Raw genomic sequence first — 23,305 nt, 5'->3', positions numbered from 1 at the left:
ATCGTCCATCATTCGAGTCACTGCGCTGTGAGCTCGAAAAAGCCCTTGAGGATCTGCCAGACCCACAAGATCCAGATGAGATTCTATACGTGAACATGGACGAGTCCTCCATGGAGCTTGGAGCCGTTGGTGGTCGTGACCCCACTGGACGCTCATCCCCTCTCTGCTTGAAAGGCCTGGAGTCTGTGACCACAGTGGAGGTCCACCACCCCAACCATTATGTCCTCTGTCCACAGCACGAAACCAACCGAACCCTTTCTGACTCCATGGAGAGCCTGGACATGCCAGTATCATTCTCCACAGCCACATTGCCTCTACAGTCATCATGCCACTCCACTCCCAATCGCACTCCAACTGTTGAGCTGCTCGAGGACAGGAATGGATCCAAGAAAATGCCCTGGCAGTGACAGACTCACTCTTAAAAATGACAAGACTGGTCACTGCCAAAGTGTGCTATCCCAGTACAAGTACAAAGAACATAATCCAGCCCGTCGCTGATTCCTTCTAACAGCAAGAAGAAACCTTATGTGGCTCTCTATATATAGTTTGCACAGACATACTCATAAACAAGCAGCCAAATTCATTCCAAGGACATAAAGAACTGATATTTTATTTTCAACCCCTTTCTTATAAAATGACGGGTTGAAAAAACGCCTTATAAGCCAACCTTGTCTTATGAAGTTTTATTACACTATCCAGAGCCAAGTGAGTGTAAAATTACATTTGCTGTAGCAGTTGGGGACACTCTTATCAATAAGAGGGTGAAGAGGTCTAGATTCCATGCTACATGCCCACACACACTGCAGCAGAATCAGAGAAATTAATTCCTAACAAACACACCATTTCTGTTCAACCACCTGAATGCAAAAGAGTAATTAAGCTAAAAAAAAAAAAAAAACTCTTCGTAAAAACAGCTCAGACACTGCCAGACTAAACCCGAAAGCTTGAACTTTACAGTGAGTCAGCACTTGTATGGAGGACCTGTCACACCCAAGGAAACAATTATATAAGAATAAACTTCATCCATTCTTGGAAGAAAGAAGCAGCAGAGCCTGTTTTACACAAAGTGAATTATCTGATCAGAAAACTTGTTGTTTTTAAGGCTATGTTAATACGTACAATAAGAAAGTTTATGAAGAGGTTAAGAATGCCTAGCTTGGTTGCCTTAACTTGACCCTATTTTTCGTTAACCTTAAAATTGTCAGAAGTGTCAAAACACGAACTTCATGGAGGAGGTTGTGCATCTGTTGGCTTTCCATCTAAAGACGTATTCCCAATATACATCTTTAAAAATAAATAAATAAATTGCACTTCAAGTACACTGAGCGAGTCATAGTGTTAAGAAAGCAAGTCTTTCCTCACTGACAGTTGTTACATGTGCATGTCCTGATTCATGTAATGTATACATCTTTGCTATAACTTAGGAGTCTGAGGATTTTCTACAGGGACAGCGTTTGGCGCTGTACATAACAGAATCCAAGAGAAAGACACAACAGTATGCACTTATTTTCTAGGTATTTACTTTAGTTTATCATTTTGTCATTGGAATGGCCTTGACAATAATCTGTAACCCACATAAAATGATCTCCCTGTGTCCGCTTCTAGGCATGTGTAGTCGTGTGCTTGGGGGTGGAAAAGAGTGCTGTGCTGCAGTGTTTTGTTTGCTGAGACACTGAAGTTTTTAAGTTGGAAAAAGTACTAGATATAAGTTTGCGACAAATTCTGCTGCACATAAGTTCACTGGTTATCAGCGATGTTCCATATTGAAAATAGTGGCAGTGAGTAAATAGTCGGATGCTACAGTTTTCCAGTGACTTTATAGAGCACTGTGTGGAGCTAAACTGTTAGCCTTGTTAAGTCTAATTTGTTATCAACTGCCTGAAAGTTCATCTCATTCTGCTTCCAGGAGTGAGGTAACACTTAAAGTACAACTTATGTTTATTTGTATTCACGTTGAGACATCATATTACTGTCATTAAAGAGTAAAAAACGTGCCCTGTTATGTCATTTAGAGCCCCACATGTTTGAGTAGCTCAAATGTGCTGTTAGCATGTTAGCACAGCGATGCTGTGAACTGATGAGCTATTGTCTTGATGTGAGGTTTTTACTCAGGGTTTTTTCGTCCAGTCCAGAGCAGAAATGTTTTTGTTAAGAAACTGGTTGTTGTTGTTTTTTTCCACAATTTTAATTATGAGCTAGATATATTTCTACTAATGAAATTAGTTTGCTTCAGTAACAGGGATGAGTCAGTCAACGAGTCAGTTGGGCTTGTGAATCATGATTCACGAGTCAGTAAAGTGATTCTCGAGTATTGAACGATTCGTTCATGATTCGCACATCACTATGAGAGCATGATGCACTGAGATCGGTGAGCACATATTGTGTATGCCTCAGTTAATTTTTGTCTGTTTGTTCAAATCAAAAGTTATTTGAACAACTTATTGTTGTATAACTGAATTCATCTGAATTATTTTGATTAATAATTGTTGCATATGCAATAACTTTATATAATTTGCTTGGTAAGTTTTAATGTTTTCCTATTGTTTTTGGAAAAGTGCTTATTTTGCAATTTACAAAAAAATGTTTTGACAATACATTGCGGTAATGGATAGGTTGTATAAGAGAAGTGGGGGGGTTTTTTTGCAAATTTGAGTATTTTAATTGCAAATTGATGTCTAATATGATCTCAACACAAGCCTAAGTTGTGGATTATAGCTAGAACAGCATAATTAGTATTTGAATTCCTCTTCTGAGACCGAGATTTCCTTCTTTTCCACCTGATGATCTGCTGCACCTTGCGGTGTGGTAGGCCTGTATCACTCACACTTTCACACTCAGGTGGTTATATGAAAGAGCACTGACTGAAATTTTCTCATCCCTACTTTCTTTTGCACCCTGGGAATTTTTGGACTATACCCCTTGACAAGTTTTATTTAGGACTCTGAATAATAAGCTGCCGTGTAGAACATTTTCCACATGTGAATGGTGTGTAAGATCTTCATTAGAATGGACATTGAATTTGAGTCATCTGTTTTCTGTAAAAGTTAAGGAGTCAGTTACCAGGGTGCACCCAACATTGAGAGCTAAAAGCTAACACTTGGCCAGGGTGCTATATTAGTAGTTTTGTGTGGTTTTACTTTTCTTTAATTTTTTGTAATTTTCTTTTCCACAATTCTGTAAAGTGCCTTAACCCTGTGGTTGTCAGAACTTATGGTTTGGTTCACTAAAGCAGACTGGTTCTTTCCAGTCACGTTCCTGTCTGTGTCTCATTTAAACACACCCCCGTGCTCCTATAGTTGAACCTATTGGCCCATTAATATAAACTATTCAGACTTGGTGGTCCATCTGCATCTAAAGGACAAAGGTCACTCTTTCGAGGATGCCAATGTTCACATTTTGGTCAGATGGTTTGAAAGAGGAGTAAAAGAAGCCATTTACGTCCACTGTGAGCGACCATCTTTGAACAGAGGCAGTGGTTTACGACACCAACTGTCTGCCATCTATAATCCAGTTTTGAGATCCCTTCCCAGATGCCTTAATGCCCACTCACATCCTGGGCCATCTGACCTCAGGAAATCACATGATAGGGTGGGGCTAGGTTTCACAATGAGCTCACCTGAAACCTTGGCTGATTGTGATCCACACCCATTTTCACACCTTGGCTCATGTGATTAGGTAGAGGATCATTAGGGGGTCCATTGTCCCTCTCGGTGGGTTACTCCCACAGAGCTTAAATCTGGGACTCTCCACCATTTGACTTTGAACTGAAGAAGCTTTGCATAAGAAATAAATCAATTAATTCATGAATGATTCATGATTTATTAATTCAGTTAACTGGTATAAACAATACAGCAGATACTGAGGTGACATTTGATCTTATTGAGATATCTGATCTCAAAGCAGGTAAGAAACTGAGATAAGCAACTCTGTGGGTGACATAGTTTTGAAAGTTGCACAAAATTATTTATTTTTTGGGGAGGGGGAGGGGGGGTATCAGAAATGGATGTAGGAGATCTGCACATCGCCTTCTATGTCCAGCATGTCGATCTCATTGAAGGACTGCCAGCGATGGGAAAAGTCAAACAGGTGCTGCCCGTTCACAAACACCTTAAACCTCTGGTTTCCACAACGGATTGACATCTGAGGGACAGAGGGAAAACTTTTGAATGCTAACACAGAAAGTTTTCTAGAATTTGCCAAAATCACATTAAAATTTGCTTCTAAAATTCATCATAAGGACTTGATATTACGACTGCGTGACTGATGTTACTTACATCAAAGTACTGGCCCTCCATAAATGGATTCATGCTCATTTCTCTCTCCTCCTGGCCCCAGTTTCCTCCAATCATACTGTTTCTTACAACAATTCCTTCCCTCACTCTGGGATTCATGTGGAAAGCAATGTCTCGAGATCTGCTCACCAAAAAGTTGATCCTTAATCTGAAACACACATCCATGAGCGTTAAACATTCATGTTAGCACTTTAGTACTGCACTAGAGATTTCGGCAAGTAGTCTTAAAATCACACACTTGTGTGCTCCATAGGGAACCATGCCTCTGATGATGATGGTCCTCTTAGGGAACATCCCTCCTGGGATGATGTTGGAGTAGGGCACAGGCTTAAAAACAAAATGAGATATCTTATATGAATATTACAGTATTACACAGTAACACAGGTGGCCTCATAAGAGGTGTACAAAACAGTGATTGTCAAACTTTCTTTGTTATGCATCATTTCAGAAACCAACAAAAGTTCAAGCTTCACAACCCACATGCTTTTCTTAGTCATAATAGAAAAGGTAAAATTGAACATTTTCATTAAACAAAGTTCAGCATGTGAGCTTGTTTATGTTCTCTAAACAAATCATCTTCATTTGACTAAATTCACCTCATATTTTCAGATTTAATCTTTTGATATAATACCCGTGGAGTCAGTGACTGGACTGAAAGTTGAGTGTTATGCAAATTTTACTTACAGGGTTGTAGACTGGCTGCCCACTCATACCCTGATTAGTAGATAGAAAATATGAGTAGGTTTAGCAAATGTGAATATATATGAACTATGTATAAAAAGAACGTGTCGATTTTTTTGTGCATTGTTCTCACCGGCAGATTTGAGCCTGGAAAGTTGCCCTTAAATAATAATAATAATGATATTAATAATAATAAAAAGAAATACAAAAACAAAATGAAAATGAAAATGAAAGATAAATGAAACTTAAATTAAGATTTTTGTCATAAAAATTCAGCTTGCACAGATTATTTAAGTTATAACATAATTCAATACCCCCATTCCACCTCCCATGCCTCCTGGATATCCATCCTGCAAGGAATCAATCAGAAATTTTAAAATTACTTTATTCTGTTACATATGTGTGACCTGCATTTTATAATATAGCAAATGTAAATCTGAGGAATAAAAGTATTTTTTTTTACCCCCATGTCACCTCCTGGATATCCTCCTGGCTGAAATGTTCAAACATGTTTGTTTAATGATGTGTGTACTAGCATGTTATTTGAAAACTTACAGTGGCCTTGTCAAAAGAAAATATACAATATTCAGTACACTTACTCCCATTCCTCCTCCCATTCCACCTGGGTAACCTCCCTGGATGTCAAAAGAAACACAGTGCAGTTCAAATGTGCAGACTTCCTCTCACTACAGATCCAGTAATATTTAAAGAATCTGAATGTAAAACATGTTTCAGTAAAAGTAACATACCCCCATGCCACCTCCTGGATATCCTCCTGGCTGAAAAGTTCAAATATGTATGTTTTACCATTTGGGTACTAATGTGGCACTTGAAAAATTACAGTGATCTTATCAAAAGCAAATGTTCAGTTACTCAGTACACTTACTCCCATTCCTCCTCCCATGCCACCTGGGTAACCTCCCTGGAAGTCAAAAGAAACACAGTGCAGTTCAAATGTGCAGACTTCCTCTCACTACAGATCCAGTAATATTTAAAGAAACTGGATGCAAAACATGCTTCAGCAAAAGTAACATACCCCCATGCCACCTCCTGGATATCCTCCTGGCTGAAAGGTTCAAATATGAATGTTGAATAATATGAATTCTAATGTGGCAATTGAAAAATTACAGTGATCTTATCAAAAGCAAATGTACAATTACTCAGTACACTTACTCCCATTCCTCCTCCCATGCCACCTGGGTAACCTCCCTGGATGTCAAAAGAAGCACGGTGCAGTTCAAATTAAATATATGCACACTTTATCTCACTACAGTAATATTTAAATAAACAGAATGCAAATCACATCTGAGCAAAAGTAACATACCCCCATGCCACCTCCTGGATATCCTCCCTGTTGAAAAGCAGGGAATGACTGTAATCATGAAAAAGCTGTGGTAAATTAATTTGTATCATTTTGATATTACATATATATACTCACTCCCATTCCTCCTCCCATTCCACCCTAAAAAGATCAAATAGGGGGAAAAATGAATTAAAAACAAAATCTTCACAAAGTAAGTGCTGTTGACCATAATAATGATTAAACACAGAAGATTGTGTTGTTTGAAATACAAGGAGAAATCTGGCATATTGATAGAAACATACATATTCATTCATTCATACAAACATATTTATTCATCTGCTAATTTCACATTTGTAAAGAGATGACTTTTAAACCCAGCAAAACATGAAAGAAAAGATTTTTCTGAATATGATGCAACACGTTCTTTTTTAATTATTCCCATTCCTTCATGATACCTATGCATGCCCTATTGGGCACATAAGCAGAAATCCTTAGCCAACAGCTGCCAGACTTGTTAAATCTAAACTTTTGATAATTTTGACTTAATTTATTTTTCCCAGCAAAGCCCGAAGCATCAATGCGGAAGATTCACGGAGCTGAGGACTCACCCCAATAAAATTAATCGTCTGGATGGAAACATCTCCTGCAATCTGCAGCCCACGAACTTGCTCCATAGGGATGCGGTGTTGAAAAATATGGAAATCAATCCCATTTACTTTAATCTGCAACAGAATAATGTCATATTGGTGTTGGATTAAATCAATAAAAGAAGCATAAGTGGTAATAATATAACTGATCACATACTGACTATAATACCTTACAATTATATTATACTGAGAATAAACCATTTATTGAGTCTTCATTTACAGCTTTTACATGAATAGATTTTTACATTTTTACATACATAGAATTTGTTTTCATTGTCTGTACAACAGTTTGTCCTGACCTGGTAGCCCTGCAAAGTAACGATGATGACCATTTCAAAATGCTCTCCCTTTCTAAAAGGCATTTTGTGAATCTTGTCCTCTGACCCCCAGGATCCATTCTGACAGGTGTTGAAGACCACCTTGTCCCTGCCATCAAATCGAGGGTTGAAGTGTAGGGCAATGTCGCTGGATTCAGATTCTCCACAAATCAGGTTGATAAAGAACCTGCCAATGAAAAGAAAGAAAGAAAGAAAGCAGATAAGATTAGGAAACTGTAACTGTTGTAAAAAAGAAAAAGAAAAAAAAGAGCTTAATATGTTGACACAGTGAGGTATGTGCAGTTTTTACTCTGCCCGTTAATGGACTATGATCCTGAATCACTGCTGCCTCTTGGATATAAATGATAAATCATAGCTAAAGACAACCACCTTGGAAACAGACAAAACTGTTTAACAGTTATTGACTATAACAAATTTTCTGTAAAGTGTATAGGGTCACGAGTTTATGTCTTCCCCTCACCTGGTGATGTGCTTGGGAATGGTCCCCTGGATATAGATGGATGTTCCTTCCCTCAGCCCTCCATTAATAGGCCCTAGATAGGGTATGTCCTGTGCCAGGGACAAAATATTAAGTAACTGTAACACAGCAACACTGTGGAATGTACGCACTTCATAGTCCAAATGTCAGTCATATTATGATTAAATCAAGTTACAAATTACTTTGCAGTGATTAATTACAGTACTCTAGTGTTATTTTGAACAATCATAATATATTTGTATATATTATTAGTGTAGTTACTAGTTAAATGTCAAATTAGGATTTAATGTACAATAATATTTGATGCATGTAAAATATTAATCAGGCTTTTCTATTTGGTTTGTACCAAATCTGTAAATGTATTATTTGTTTCAATGAAGCCAAAAGAGGCCCAGCATTTCAATATTTATACAAAGGCCTGGGTAGTATGGACAGCATTGTGAATCTGTCTAGTGTTTATCTTATTTCACAACAGTTCTTACTCTCTCAGTTTGGCCTCTCTCTCTGTTACTGGGCATGGCAAAACACACACAGTCCATGTATTATATACACTGTCTTCCATAATTCTTTGGAAAAATACATAATTTTTGTATTTTTACCTCAGTATACACCACAGTGGACAAGTCTTAAATATGATTAATCAATCTATTAACAAGCCATGTTCAACAAAAGGGCTGAAACAGGTGACCCTGAACTCTCCCTTAGTTATGGTGCAATAGGCCTATTCTGCTGGGGACTTTCCATAATGCACTGCGCGTTTCTTTCTTTGTGTGTTTATGCACAACTTTGAATGTTATCGCTAGTCATTATTAATCTATGACTCACTTCCAGTTAATGTTCTGCCCTGTCTTTGTCCCCTCACCCATAAACAGTCATGGTGGATGGGTGCCCGAGCCTGGTTCTGCTGGAGGTTTATTCCTCTTAAAAGGGAGTTTTTCCTCCCCAAGTGCTTGATCACAGGGGGCTATCTGATTATTAGGGCCTGGCTGGGTCTTGAAGCGACAGCTGTCGTGATTTAGAACTATATAAATACAAATGAATTGAATTTAGCTGTATATCCTGACCTATACTTCCTTATGGGTCAGATTGTTTAGTCTATCCTTCTACTAAGAACCGTGACCAGTACTATGGACAATTAGAACGTTGTTTACTTACTCCTGTTCTAAGTGTTATAAACTTTCCTAATCTCATGCCTTCATTAATGTCCCTCACTTAAAACGTGTCATTTTTGGGAACCACTGGAAAAAACTGAATAACTAAAAAGAAGATCCAACTAAAAATACTAAGTCTTTGCTATCATTTTGTGGTGTCACTTTTTTGGTTTCTCCTTACAAAAACGGCCGACCTTCCATTGTGATATTATCTGAATTCTCTAACAAAGTATGTGATTGCACTTTTGAGTTAATACATTTGCAAAATCCTGTAATGGTAATGAAACTATGAGAACCTAAGGACAATTTATTACATCTTCTCAGCATAAAATTCACACAGTGCCACAGGCTCAAATATTATTGTTATTAACAGAACAAAAACAATGACGCTTGTTTAAGACCTAATAGAAAAAAACATATTTTTGTGGGTATCAGTGCGTGCAGATACTTACCGGGCTATAGATTGGCTGATAGCCAGGAGGAGCAACAAACATGGCTGCAGTCAGTAAGATGGGCGAGCAGAACAAAACAGGAGAACTTCACCGAACACTAATACCACCCAGATGCCTTATTTTATACAAGCAGTGAGGGAGGAGTAGATCAGGGTACTACACCCAGCCCTGCATCACTGTGTTTACTTTGGAGTAACGTGATGCAAATAACCTTTGCCCCTGCCGAGGAGTGGCACTTGAAAGAAAAAGACTGAGAATGCATTTGTGTGCAGCTGTGCAAGGAAAAACCAAAATGATGAACCAATGAGTATCCATTCTACAGGGTGGTGATTCATTCTATGGTCCTCATTCTATTTATGGTAGACCTGATTAAATTCATACTCAATACATGATGTACAATGATGTTTGTTATAGTGCATTTTGTAGTTTGTGTGCAACAGAATTCTTTTGAAATAGAGCTGTATGTATGAATAAATTACCTCTGGTACACACAGAAACCTGATATCATAAAACAGAACCGTAGAGGTGTGTACTCTAAGTATGATTCATTAAATATCCAAACAAGGCTATCTGCTAAAGCCAAATAGAAGCACAAGTAATCCTTATCTCCCACTCAGGTAACCTCATAAATGTACGCATACATACTACATGGAGGCGTTAGCTTAATCCAGCAAGTGCTTTGTAAAGTAAACACACTGAATGGTTGTGTGGTTGAATGTAGACCCACACAAATTCATTCAAAGAACAAAACTGTCACAGTAATACATGGGTGTGTCCTGCTTAACTAAGGACTTTTCATATTTGGTTAAGTTAAAGTTTTTAAAGACACCATCAAACCTATAAAATCTTTCATCTAATAAAATGTAAACTCTAGCTTTTGCCACTTCAATGTGTAATTGCAAAATGAAAATCAGTGTTATCGCCCAAAAGAAATGCATGAAGACTGCCTGGCTCATCTTACTGGAGAACAACCTTGTGAGACCAAATATGAATGGAATTTGTAACTTCTAAATACAAGGTAACATGAAGAACAAATCTGGGGAGATGTACATCCAGAAACACACAGAAGCTTGCACGGAAATAAGGAGACATCTTCACATTCTCCTTAAAATAGTCTGTTTATTCTGTATTGAAACACAGGGTTCAGTCAGAGGACACTCAGTCAAGTGGAAAGTAGTGATCTCTATTCAGTTCCATAACATCAACTGCTTCTGATAGGGCTACAGCAGCAAATGCACACTTCAGAGTCATCAGCAACCAAAATACTGCTCTGTATTTGACATATAATAACATTAAATACAAGATGGAGAGTAAATGAGTTTTTATGTGTTCAGGAGGAGGCGTAGTGAGACAGAACGGTCTGAGATCAATGCATCAAATTTAAATTGAGAAAATAATTCATATGTTGAATTCCTAAAAATACCGATCATAAAAACCTAACTAGCAAAAACAAGAGCTAACTTTCTCTTCTGACTGCAAACTGGGCATATAAACCTGTGTAAGACCATTTCTCTTCACCACTGAGGATGTCACAAACAGGACACACGTGTCCAACAAAGTAGCAAGGGTCATTTAAATCCCTCAAAGCCCCAAATAAAAATAAATATATGTATCTATGGTTTAAGTAAAATATGTCTTTTCATCAAAAAGCGTCCAGGCAGCCTAGTCATTCCTCAGTTATACAGATGACGCTTTGGCCAAAGTGTATACGTTAGATACATTCATTACTTATTTTAATGCACTGACAAAAACTTATTTGTGCATAAAGTGTCATAAAACAGACTGTTGGCCAGAAATACAGACGGGCTAAAACGGTCGTCTTCAGAAGATCTGATCTGCATATAAAGAATAAATAACCTTGGCATCCTCTTATAGTGTATGTGTGTGTACATCATCGATATCTTATATGGCACGGAAACACCAGCAGAGATTGGGCACCACATACATTCAGGGATGCATTGTAAGACTTAAGAGTGCCAAGTAGGTTCGTCTGTACAGCTGATTCACACCGGTACATGCCATGTACTGATGTCAGTGTGTTTTTTTATTTTGGCAAGTCAGTTCAGAAGTTTCTATTCACGATTGCTTCTCCGAAGACAAGCTTTGAGAGAAAAAGAGTGAGAGGCGGCCAAATATCTTTACTGCCCTCTCAAGGATCTCAGAAAAATGACTGCGAGCTGCTTTTATTGCAGAAACACCAACAGTCAGACATGTAATACCAGTCAGCAGCAGCCATGTACAAAAAAAAATCCTAATTTTACAAATAATATAAATAAAATATCTCAAAGAAAAGTGTTGAAACTGAAAATCTAAACGAGATTGCTGAAGCAGTGGCTTTGCTATAGGCACTAAAACGTTTACAGCAGTAGCGACGAAAGAGCCCCATTTGAAAAGACACAACTGATATGCAAGGCAAACTATGTATATTTCACAAAAAGGCCATGTAGTGTAGTCATAGCAGAATAAAAAGGCCCCTGGCTTCTTGTATCTTCTTATGCCTCACGGTTATTACTCTCCCTTTCTTAAATAAGCTCCAACAACATTCTGCTGCAGGTGGTACAACAGTGCAGTCAAAGTGTGCATAGCTTTAACAGAGGAGAGAACTGTGCAGGCAAAGGACAAAACTAAGACATAGATATGTTTGATCTTAAAATTTCATATCTTCTCTCTCCTCTCTTTCTCCATTGGATGCAGAGTAAAGATTCATGACTTTATCCAAGCTGGTCCTCATACTGCTTCCTGAAGCAGTCTCCAGCAGGGAAGAAGTCCCAGCATCGTTCCTGGTACATCTTCCACACATATGACTCCTGAAAAATGGTGCAACGTTGGTGAATGCCGACTTTCAAAATTAACAATTCCAAAAAATACTAAGGAGGCCTGCACCTTTGTTTTTGAAACATCAATATTTGTCTCAAATCAATCCCTATATTTACTCACCTGTCCTGTGTGTTCTGTTTCATCTTTATTGATTAAATACATCAAGAAGAACCTGAAACAGAAACACAAATGAGACTTGACAGAAGTCAAAATCATTAGCATTAAGGGGTTAAACATGATTTTCAGATTAATACAATTAGCACAAATATCTGCTGATTTTCTATTTTAAATAACAGAGTATTATGTTTAATGGCGTGAAAGTCACATCTGTGTTTGTAATGCCACTCACATGTAGTTGGCTAAGTTATGCTCTTCTAAAGTGTGTGTCTCAAAGCCGTGCGGCGTCGTATCAAAGTAGTCACTCCCTATTCCACAGATGAAACACTTTGTCTAAAGGGAGAAAGGAAACTTTATGATAAACAAAATCATGTCTAGTAGTTGAAAGAGAGATGTAGGTTGTTTAAAATTAAGCCTTACCTCCATGTCCTCTCTGACTTGCTCCTGCTGGTCTCTCAGCTCTCCAAATGCATCAATGATCAAACCTGAGAGACAGACAAATACTCTTTTTACCCTTTTCTAATTTTTGTAAAACAGAAATATCTTCTTCACTTGTGATACTGCACAAATAGCTAAATGCTACATTTTTCAGTGTTAAAACTGGCTGTAAATGCCATTTTCTGTTTAGACTTATGCTTACAGCCATTTGTATACAGTTTGCAGTGAAATTGCAGTGCCCTGTGTCATGATACGGTGGTTCAGTAAGCGTCCACAAATAACACAAAATTACCCTGGATGATAGCCAGCAGGATGACAATAACGAAGAAGAAGAATGTAATGTCAAAGACAACGCGGTAAAGCTCGTATTCATCACCAGCTGGGTCCTCAATTTCATCTCCTATGCCACCGCCAGCTCGCACACCAACGTACATGTGGAAGAGGTAACACTGCAGGAGGAGGTAAAGTCAGAGGTCAGTTTAGATAGCATAGTAAAGCCGACCTCCAAAAAATCATGCTGGGTGTGTCCTGAAGTGGGTTTTTTTGCTTTGTTGTTTTTTGTGGGGGGGTTGCCCTTCACTCACAGTCATCATGTCATCACACTTCATGTCCGGCTCATCCTCGTCTTCACTCATGTTGTAGAACTTGCGGAAGAAGTTAAAGGCCACCACAGTGTACAGGTACACCACCACGGCCAGCAAACCCACTGTCATCACCAGCTGCAGCGAAAGGAAGGAAAACAAAGGATCTAATGTAAAAAAACAAAAAAACAAAACAGGTCAACTGAAAGCCCGATTACGTATCTTTAGCAAAAGTGTAACCTGTTTGCCGTTGTGGGTGACGGAGGACAAAATCGTGCGCAGGGTTTTCACGCCCATTGCAATGTCAACAAGATGAGCAGCAAAGAAGAAGTTGTTGTAGTGCCCAAGCAGAGACATCAACATGTACCAAACCAGGTAGAGGAAAGTCTAAAAGATATTTAAAAAATGCATCAGGAAGACCGCATTCAAAGCAGATTCGCTTAATGTTTTAATTACATAAAAACTTTCTTTTACTCACATTATCAGTGAAGACCACACCATTCTTCCAGATCTGGTATTTGATGTCAATAGATGTTATCCTGCACAACAACAGACACATTTGCCCTTATGCCTTTTTTAAATATAACTCTGTAAATGATATTGATTCATGTAATGCGTGAGCTTACCAGCTGAACATTGAGGTGTCAGGTTCAGGCTTTTTTCCATGGCTCATGGCGCTGACATCAAGAGAAGCCAAGTCCATACCAAGCAGCTCCGCAATTCTCTCTCTGCCATAAATGTCCCCATATTTATCCAGAACCTGGAAATCACATACAGATGTTGAGTTGAACGTCGTACTTCAATATATAACTGCAAAAATGTGGCTGACAAAAAAAGACAAAAAAGTCTTACCTTTCTTTTCACAAACTTGTCCCAGTAATTGTTGGGGAAGGTTCTGCACAATGATAAAAACATTAGCTACAGTGTGCTCAGTTTATCTTATTTATTTGAAACTCTGGAGCCTCACACATTTCCTTTCCAGTTTTGCACAGATAAATATCTTCCTGACCTAAAACCCTGTTTGTTCTTTTTTTCTTTCCTTATTTTCTCATTGCCCAATCATCTTTCACTCTTTATCAGCTCATCATCTCTCCTTGCTCTCTGTCTTCTATCAGTGATACTGTGATTTTACTGCACAACCATCTCTAGTGTTTAAACAGGATGCTTTGAAAAAGAGAAAATACCCAGTGAGTGACAGTTCTCTGGGCAAGAGTGCCTTGTTGTACCAACCTGGTACTAGCAGGTTCTATGTAATAAAGTATCACGAATGATACTGAAACATGGGTCTTACGGAGTGTTGAGCACCAGTCTGTCCCACTGGCCCTTGATGTCATCGTCCTCAGGCTGCTCAGTGACATAGAGGCCATCGAACTCCAGCTTTCTGGCCAGTTCTTTCTCTCTTTTGAAGATAACCAGAGGGACCTTACAAAGGTGGAGATGGAGCAGATATACCGCATGAAACCTATGAAAACACACCCCTAAAACTTTTTTGGAGTAAAGAAAAGCAAATCTCTCACACACCTTCAGGCAGTTGTAGCCAATGATACAGAGGAAGGAGATGATGGTGTGAACAATACCAAAGAAAGCCATTGCTGGTTCCATGTAGCCAGTGCTCTCTTCCAAAAAGTAGTACAAAGGACCTTCTTCATCATCATCTTCCCCTCCGTCATCTAATCCTGATCCGTCTTCCTCAGTACCGGAGCCTTCAAAAATCCCAGAACCCTCAAAGAGACCAGAACCCTCAAACTCCTCCTCACCTGGAGGCGTGTCAGACACCTAGAAAGGTCATAAAAAACAGCAGTCCTCAGGGTCTTGGTAAAGCTTCTAAGAATATTTTTACTAAAAATCTGAAAGAAATATTTAAGACACGATCACAAATATTAGTTGGTGCTGATGTATAAATGTGAATATGCTTATTTTTACGCACGTAAGACTCCAGAACTAACAGATTCTAATAACTGAATTTGTAATGCACAGTGCTACGTCCCAGGTGTCATGACATCAAATTATTTAGTCAAAACAGACCTTGTAGAAGAGCAGGATGAAATTGAGAGCGAAGGCAATGAACAGGGCCAAGAAACGTAAATTGTAGAAGTTGCGAGAAAGGTAGTTCTGGAAAGAAATAAAGAAATTAGCAATAATGCTGTGATAAATGCCGATAAATGCACATGCTGATAAGGTGTCCTCCATGAGTTACTAATCACAAAAGTATACTAGGGGTCATTTTAAAAATGTTCTATGTATGAAACTAATCTCTAGTACACTAGCTGAACATATCAGACTCATTTTCTAGTACTCATCATGGCAGTTAAAATACATTCAACACCGTGCTGAGAGAAAAAGCTGCTCACCATGAATTTAATCCTCTGAACCTCCAGCTCATTCCACAGTTTAAAGCCCTCCTTATCAGATTTCTTGTCCTTCTTCACTTTGGTCTTCACACTTATCTCTTCTTGTTCCTCAGGCTCTTCCTCCTTTACCTCGGGTTCAGGCTCTGCCTTCTCTGCTTTCTCTGCTTTCTCTGTTTTCTCACCATTCTCGGTGCTTGGAAAGACACAAAGAAATTTAAGCTTGGGAAAACAAAAATAGCTTTAGACTTTTGGCACTGTTTAAAATGTGATTAAAAACTCAATACCTACAAGGGTGTACGCTATGTATGTGAACAGCTAACAAAACCGTGCAGAGTTACAACTGTTTTTTAATCAATAACATCCGGAAATTGTTTATAATTGCACACATGATAGTGAATTCAGTGAATTGAAAAAATATTATGTTTAATCTCAAGGACACATTTTAAGCAGATCCTGCTTATTTTTGACATCAGACTACAACAGGCAAACGTCTTACTCTGCTTTCTCGGTCTCCTGAGGAGCCTCTTCTTCGTGTTCAACCTTTTCTTCATCTCCTTGTCCTCCTACTGCAGCAGCCAGCTGTTTTAATTCGTTTACAATTAATTAACCAGTTACTAAAGAGTGTACATATTAATAAACAACTATGAGAGAGAACAACCCACCAGTTTCCTCTTCAACAGTGGAGTGCCCTCTGGAGTCGGAGGTTCTTCTGGTGTTGTCTCTCCCATGTCTCCAAGTCCCCCAGGAGTATTAAAGCCAGGCAACCGTCCACCTTCTCTGTCCTCACCATCCTCTTCTTCCTCCTCTCCACCCACAGCATCTATGAGGTCTGCCACTCCATCTGCATCTTGGACTTCCCTAGCACCCGGTTCAGGCGGTAGGTCCCCATGAACTTCATCTTGGGTGGGATCAGGCATACTGGCCAGGATCTCTGTGACTGTTATCTTCTTGGCACCCTCTACTAAGCCTCCACCAAACAGTGCCTTCCATATTAGTGTGAAGAAACCCTTGCATATACTATAGACAAAAATCAGGATGCCCATCAAAACAGTGTAGACGAATGTAACCAGGCCGATAATCATGTCCTTTACCGTCATTTTTCGAAGTTTGCGGTATCGACGCCGGAGGTTACGGAAGGTGAACATGTTAAAGAAGTTAACCACGCTCTTCAGAAACTCTGCAAAGGCAGAAGCCGACTCCGGAGCTTCACCCTCACCATTTCCTTCATCTCCTTCTCCAGACTCTCCTTCATCTCCTCCACCTTCCTCTTCTTCTTCATCATCTTCTTCTTCTGCACCATCTCCCTCTGGCTCAGAGATAGATGCAGCAATGTTCATCTCAAAAATGGTGTCCTCACAGAAGTTCACAAACATCTCCATTTTCTCACTCTCGCCACCCTCGTTGACCACATCAAAGATGAACTGCCGCTTGGACTCTCTGACTTGAGGCATCTCCCACTGATTGCGGTTCTCCTCACTGATTTCAAAGTAAATGCGTTCGATTTTCCTGCTGGCTCCCATGATCTCGATACGGCCAAGGAAAGGGCGGAAATAGTTGAGCACGCTCTCTGCTTGTTCCAGGAAGTTCTGAAGGCGAGTGTCATGGGGTACATGCTCTGACAGGTTTGTGAGCAGAACAGCAATATTGAAACCGATGTCTTTTGCTGGCTCCTGGAAACGATCAGCAAACTCCTCAAAGTTGATCATTTCATTCTCATCAGCCTCTGAGCACGAGAGGAGGAACTGGATTTCAGATGGAGAGTATTGCTTCTGACTGTCCATGGCCTTGGAGAAGTCCTTCTTTGAAATAAGACCACGTGGATCAGTCACATAATCACGGAACGCATCAGATGCCACTATATCCTTGAGCTTGAGGAACATGTCGAAGAACTTAAGGATCATCTCCACATTGCTGGAGGACTCCACCAACATGTCAACCATTTGCCTGGCAATGGTACCATTCACCACATTGCCTGATAGCAGTACAAGCAGAGATGAGATAAGGACAATAGAATGTATCTGACAGAAAGAAGCAGACATGATCTGATAGTGAGGAGTAGCTTACCTTCAAGCAGTGACAGAAGCATCACTACCATGTCCTTCTGCAGATCTAAAAGCTCCTTCAAGAGACCAATTTGACTGGAGTCCTTCAATGGAGCCAAAACGTATATACCAGAACGCAAAGACACAGCAGAGAGACAAGCTTTTTAAAGGGTATTGACTAAAAAAAAGCAATTTTTTGTATACATTACAGTTTAAACTGAATATAATTTGCTTTTTTTTTTTAAACGTAAGTGAAAGGCACTACCTCAGAGTGTGATCTACTCCAAAAATGATCCTGGGGGTGCATTTTTGAATAAAGAATATGCATTTTTATATAATAAATTGTACACTGAATGTGATAGGATGTGAGACAGAAACACAGGAAAGGGGAAGGAAGAAAATGGCTCTTCTAACAGCCTTAATTTGAAAAAGAGACTGCAGGATGGACGACAGCCATATTTGCAGATGCTAATCTTATCACTCCTGAAGGCCTGCACCAGCTGATATGACAAACTTCAAATGTTTATCATAGGTCATAGTGGCTGTCAGGCTGGTGGAGATCTAGAGGAAAAGGATGTCATGCAAGCCAGCAAAAACTGCTTGCGAAATCAGAGTTGTACCGTTTTAAACAGCTTATCATCTACAGCAAATGAAACAGCTAAATGAAGAGAGACAATACAACACGTTAAGGCTTTAAGGAGTAAAGTGAAATGAATCCCTCAAAGAAGAAATAATTAATTCAATCACAATACATCCGGAGACACTTAACTTACAAAAGTGTAATTACAGTTTGGTGTGTAATAATTATCGAGGTCTAAATCTAGCACAACTAAGTGAATAACTGTAACTTTGGCTTCTTTAACAGTTGAGACCTAAAATCTATATCATTACAATAAACGCAAAGACAAAATATGAAGTGCTGCAGAGAAAATACACAAAGAGGCACATGTAGATGGTGCAGGCTATTAAGCAACTTATTAAAGAAAGTATTAAGCATGAGGGCTTTAAAAAAGCATGAGGGGCTTTAAATGAGATGGATTCGGTGTGAAAACACAGATTCTTACGCCGTTTCGCTGTCCAGGATCGGGGTGCATCTAACAGAGTTACACATGAAAATAAAACTGTTTTACATTAAATGTTTACTTTGTTTTTGGATTGTCTCAGCATGAATACTATCTAATGTTTTGTCAGGCAACAGCCTCCATTTCAATAACCAAGACAGCATATATTGTTCTGGAAGTTTTTTTTGGCATAGAACTTTCGAACAAAACTTTTTTTAATGTATGTGTTTTGTTTTATCTAAACCTGCCTAAACAAAGTACTTGTACAGAATTAATTTTCAGGAGAGTCATATGACATAAAAAATGCCTTTTAATCAGTGGTGTCAGTAGCAATAAAACAGCCACACAAAATTAGGTTAGTAAACACTGCAGCTTCTTATAAACCAAAACAAATGAATGACAGTAGACATGTGTTATTGAAAGCAAACACCCAAAGCACAATCAAATAGCACTGGTAGTTTAACTTTATCATACAAAAATGTAAAGTAGGAAAATAGAAGTAATAGAAAGGAATAAGTGTATATTTTTTCAAGTTGTTTCTGCCAACTTTAATGAAGTTCATATTATTCGGGGAATTCTAATTCCACATTAGACTGAGTGAGAATAATTAGCTTTGCTAATGTAGTAGCCATCATTTCTGCAACTCTGAAAATGTTTTCATATTTCTCTGGGTGGAAATCTAAAATGTCAAACAAAGTTGTTGAATCGATGAACATAGCTAATAAACGTGTAGGTACAAGACAAATACTGTATGCATGAAGGAAGATGATCTTGCATTTCTAATTTAAATTTGGTTACAATCTAACTAAAACGTAAAGACAGTTAGACTTAATATATAGACAGATTACTTTACCAGGGACAAAATTTGCAAGGTTTAAATATCCTTTGATATTTATCAGACAGTTAAATATCAAAAGACTCATCAAAGTGGCAGAAACAATATGACTAAAAAGGGAGGAAACGGTTAAGATTTTTTCTAAAGTTAAACCTGAGAGTAATCAAACAAATACATACTTTTCTCTGTAGGAACCGAGAGAGTGACAGTTTATATAATTAGCATAACAAAACAGACAAATCGACAACTATTTTTATAAACAAGTACGTTTAGATTATTATAGAAAATAGTTGGGGTGGGGGGGTGGGGGGGGTGGATTCTAAATGGAAATTATTCCTGACACCGGGAAATAAAAACTAAAAAAGAAAAAGATTGAAAATTAATGACTTCAATGGCATGTTCCTTACCTGAGCAAGTTTCATCATCATGTGAGCAAAGACATGTAGAAAGCCCACAACAGCGTCCCACAATCTGCTGTGGGCCAGAGATTGTTGGTTCCCAGTACAGGGACCCTGAAAGTTAACACACACATCGGCAAATAAAGATAATATTCATGTGCGCTTACAAATTTGGAAGACATATTTTTTTCTTTGTAACCAAACAAAATATTTCAAAAATTCTAAAAAGTCTGATTTTGGGAACAAAACTGTGTTTTGAAAAATGCATATCCTAAGCAGGAATACAAAACCTGTAGAATTTCTTCTAAAAAGTCAATTTACTCTGTAATGTACAAAGTTTAGATCTGAAGGGGTTCTCCACTTAACCACTGTCTGGAGGGCCGTGGCAGTAGACCCATATTTGGAATATCCCCTAGAAATCTTATCTTCCACTAAGATTTCTTATCATTCATGCAGCAAGATTTTTACCTGGATATACTCAGTCAGGCTGTTGAAGACCTGCTTGGCCACAGTCATTGCTTTGGAGAAATTCCTCTTGCCAGGCTCATCAATTATGTCTTTTCCTGAGTAGTACCAGTAAAAGTCACTAATGGACTCCTGCATGCAGGAACAGGAGGAAGAACATGATGTTAGCAAGGGTTCTGGATGACTTATTTAACTCTCAAAAAACTTAAAAATATCAGAAGCTAACTGTAATATCTAATTTTTATGATATACTGGATTCATATTAAGACTCTTTTTGAGCTCCCAGAAGTCATTAATAAGAAACCTTTCAAAAGCTTTATTGTATATAAGGTGCTTAATCCTCAGTCTTACCAAAATCAGGGTAAGTACTGTATATCTGACTGACCTGGAGTCGAAGAAGGTAGTCCACAGTGCAGATGATGACATTTATAGTAGTTGTGCTGCCTGTCTGAGTCCTTAAGTAGTTCTGAAAATCTGAGGATAAAAGGAAAATAAAATTAACTGAATTGCCAAAATTAAAGAAGTCTACTTTTAAAAATTCAGACAGACGATAATGCACCAGGTGCATCAAGTGCTGACTTTTAGCTTTAATTCAAGAAGTTTTATAAAAATTTAGCATTAACTGTTTAGGAATTACAGTTCTATATACAGTGTCCCGTGGGGAGACCCAAACAGACGTGAAGAAGATCTGTCTAGAGCAAAATAAAGGCCGCCAGAATGATGTGGACCCAGCTGAAGAGAACAGCCCAAAATAGAGTCCGTTGGCGTGGTGTTGTTGTGGCCCTATGCTCCACCAGGAGTCTACAGGCTCTGTGTGAATTATTAACGGACCCAAGATGCAGACTGCTTAGTTGTGAGCGAGCTTTATTAACAAAAGGGTGAAACAAACAGGGACGAGGTGGACGAAAACCAAAACTTAAGAGTAACCTAAACTGGGAAAAGCTAAGCAAAAACAAACCTGAAACCTTGAGACATGAACCAGAGATACAGGGAGAACAATGCGGGGAGAATGCACAGGAACTGTGACTCATGTTAAAAAAACTTTAGGAGTGTCCAAATCACTCTTAAAAAGAATGAATGAAAAAGTGCACAATGAAACAATTATATCAGTGGTTAATAAAAACTGCTTCACAACTTCTAACCAATCTTTGACACATATATATGGAGAGAGAGAGACAGGGGGAAACTCAACAAACTGGTCAGGAGGGCCAGCTCTGTCCTGGACTGTCCCCTGAAGTCCATTGAGCAGGTTGGGGAGGAGAGTCTAAGCTAACATCCATCATGGACAACACCTCCCACCCCCTGCGTGAGACTGTACGTGCACTGAGCAGCTCGTTCAGCAGTAGACTTTTACACCCACAGTGTAGGAAGGAGCGCTACCGCAGGTCATTCTTACCAGCAGCTGTCAGACTCTATAATGCAGCTTAACATCCCGTTGGTCATCTTACTCACCAGCTTGTTTGTTTACTGTACATTTTATATATAACTCTGTAGATTTGATACATATCCCTGTCCATTTTATAGATATCTCCGTTCAATGTTCACCTTGTGTCTTCCTTTTATATTTTATTTTTCCTTGCTGTAAGAGCTCTGTAACACCGAAATGTCTCCTCCATGGGATAATAAAGGTTTATTCTATTCCATTCTATTCTATATTCCCCACTCATATTCAGCCGAAAGCAATCCTGACCGTGCTTCACAATGCACACGGATAATGACTCCAAGTATGCTGAAAATTTCATTTATGAAATACAAAACTTAATGCTGAAAGTCTAAAAACAAGGTGGCATCACTCTGCCTCATGGAAGATCACTAAATACAGCCGTGGTGTTTGGTGAATAGACTTGTTTTATTTAGTACAGCCATGACTTACCATTATTGTGGCCCTCACAAAGAAGTTGAAGGAAGCGGAAGAGGTCACATGTAAATTCATCGTCTGCCATCACTTTCTCATCTAGGATGAATAACAAAAGGCATGCTAATTAATCTGTGCGAAAGCAGGTTTCTGCAGTCCCAGGACAGCGTACACATGAACTGCTTTTATTCTGTTAGATTATAGTGGTAAACACAAGATTATGTATATTAGGAGTAAAGGTTGATGCTATAGAGGAAGTACCCTATAAAATGCTAGGGTACCTTTAGCTCACGTTTCTTTAACATTTTAATGTTCTTTTGCAAAACTTGAATTGTATCCTTTTTGACTTGATCTATTTGACTTCACCTTACAGAAGTTGTAGATAAAGATTCAGACCAGTTTTCTTTCTATATAGTTTATATATGTATATATATATATTGTGGTTACATTTCACTGTGTGTTATACTTGTATAACTATGCATGTGACAAATAAAGAACCTTGAACCTATATATATATATATATATATATATATATATATATATATATATATATATATATACACACACACACATATATAAATATATATATACACATATAACAAATTATAAACAAAGAAAAGGGAAAAATGCACCAGGAGATCAAAATATCCAATCATTTTGTCTTCGTACAAGAAAATATAAAAACAAATAATTATTTAATTGGAAATTGTAAACAATAAATTGCCCATAGGCGTGAATGCAGGAGTGAACGTGAGTGCGATTGGTTGTCTCTGTCTTAGCCCTGTGACAGACTGGCGACCTGTCCAGGGTTCTACCCCGCCTCTCACCCTAAGACAGCTGGGACAAGCTCCAGCAACCCCTGCAACCCTGAAAAGGATAAGCGGAAGCGAATAGATGGATGGAAATGATTTTTTCAAATGACCAGTTATAGAAAGATTATAGAATTTAGTATTCAGGTCAGTTTACCTTCATTAAGCGCACTCATCAAATAGTTAAATATTGT

At 38.5% G+C, this 23,305-nt stretch overlaps 2 protein-coding genes across 9 annotated transcripts in view; both read right to left on the bottom strand.

The window, feature by feature from the left end:
* Window positions 1-3,805: 3,805 nt before the first annotated feature.
* On the bottom strand, window positions 3,806-9,466 carry LOC146694505 (galectin-4-like). 3 transcript variants are annotated; one of them, XM_085430728.1, is made up of 18 exons: window positions 9,343-9,466; window positions 7,722-7,810; window positions 7,223-7,427; window positions 6,885-6,998; window positions 6,412-6,435; window positions 6,298-6,324; window positions 6,147-6,182; window positions 6,010-6,039; window positions 5,860-5,895; window positions 5,723-5,752; window positions 5,573-5,608; window positions 5,437-5,466; window positions 5,288-5,323; window positions 5,107-5,133; window positions 4,977-5,006; window positions 4,531-4,619; window positions 4,275-4,440; window positions 3,806-4,140 (listed from the first exon to the last, which is right to left on the bottom strand). In XM_085430728.1, the coding sequence occupies exons 1-18, from the start codon at window positions 9,382-9,384 to the stop codon at window positions 3,994-3,996; spliced, it is 1,194 nt and encodes a 397-aa protein (XP_085286854.1). In that variant the 5' UTR covers window positions 9,385-9,466; the 3' UTR covers window positions 3,806-3,993. The 3 variants fall into 3 exon arrangements, with proteins under 3 accessions (XP_085286854.1, XP_085286856.1, XP_085286855.1); XM_085430730.1 differs by lacking the exons at window positions 5,573-5,608; window positions 5,723-5,752 and having other exon boundaries at window positions 9,343-9,465; XM_085430729.1 differs by lacking the exons at window positions 6,010-6,039; window positions 6,147-6,182 and having other exon boundaries at window positions 9,343-9,465.
* A 975-nt stretch (window positions 9,467-10,441) lies between these two features.
* The window catches only part of ryr1b (ryanodine receptor 1b (skeletal)), a 62,558-nt gene continuing 49,694 nt past the window's right edge, over window positions 10,442-23,305 (bottom strand). For 5 of the 6 annotated variants that reach the window (XM_085430723.1, XM_085430724.1, XM_085430725.1 and 2 more), the window contains 21 exons: window positions 22,321-22,401; window positions 20,833-20,921; window positions 20,451-20,579; window positions 19,992-20,096; window positions 17,711-17,792; window positions 16,309-17,618; window positions 16,143-16,225; window positions 15,647-15,839; window positions 15,321-15,407; window positions 14,817-15,071; window positions 14,587-14,717; window positions 14,148-14,190; window positions 13,922-14,055; window positions 13,774-13,834; window positions 13,536-13,682; window positions 13,299-13,433; window positions 13,007-13,163; window positions 12,697-12,761; window positions 12,509-12,609; window positions 12,280-12,331; window positions 10,442-12,149 (listed from right to left, as the gene is read on the bottom strand). In XM_085430723.1, the coding sequence (XP_085286849.1) occupies window positions 12,054-12,149; window positions 12,280-12,331; window positions 12,509-12,609; window positions 12,697-12,761; window positions 13,007-13,163; window positions 13,299-13,433; window positions 13,536-13,682; window positions 13,774-13,834; window positions 13,922-14,055; window positions 14,148-14,190; window positions 14,587-14,717; window positions 14,817-15,071; window positions 15,321-15,407; window positions 15,647-15,839; window positions 16,143-16,225; window positions 16,309-17,618; window positions 17,711-17,792; window positions 19,992-20,096; window positions 20,451-20,579; window positions 20,833-20,921; window positions 22,321-22,401 (3,536 nt within the window). In that variant the 3' untranslated portion in view covers window positions 10,442-12,053. Of the gene's footprint in view, window positions 12,150-12,279; window positions 12,332-12,508; window positions 12,610-12,696; window positions 12,762-13,006; window positions 13,164-13,298; window positions 13,434-13,535; window positions 13,683-13,773; window positions 13,835-13,921; window positions 14,056-14,147; window positions 14,191-14,586; window positions 14,718-14,816; window positions 15,072-15,320; window positions 15,408-15,646; window positions 15,840-16,142; window positions 16,226-16,308; window positions 17,619-17,710; window positions 17,793-17,953; window positions 17,984-18,752; window positions 18,783-19,991; window positions 20,097-20,450; window positions 20,580-20,832; window positions 20,922-22,320; window positions 22,402-23,305 lie in introns of all 6 variants that reach the window. The other variant, XM_085430721.1, reaches the window with a different exon arrangement.

This window comes from Copadichromis virginalis, linkage group LG14 (assembly GCF_057382275.1).
Source record: "Copadichromis virginalis isolate Kocher_CV1m ecotype Utaka linkage group LG14, C_Virginalis_male_GT1.1, whole genome shotgun sequence".
Classification (NCBI taxonomy): domain Eukaryota; kingdom Metazoa; phylum Chordata; class Actinopteri; order Cichliformes; family Cichlidae; genus Copadichromis; species Copadichromis virginalis.
This window is presented reverse-complemented; position numbering and strand designations above follow the sequence as displayed.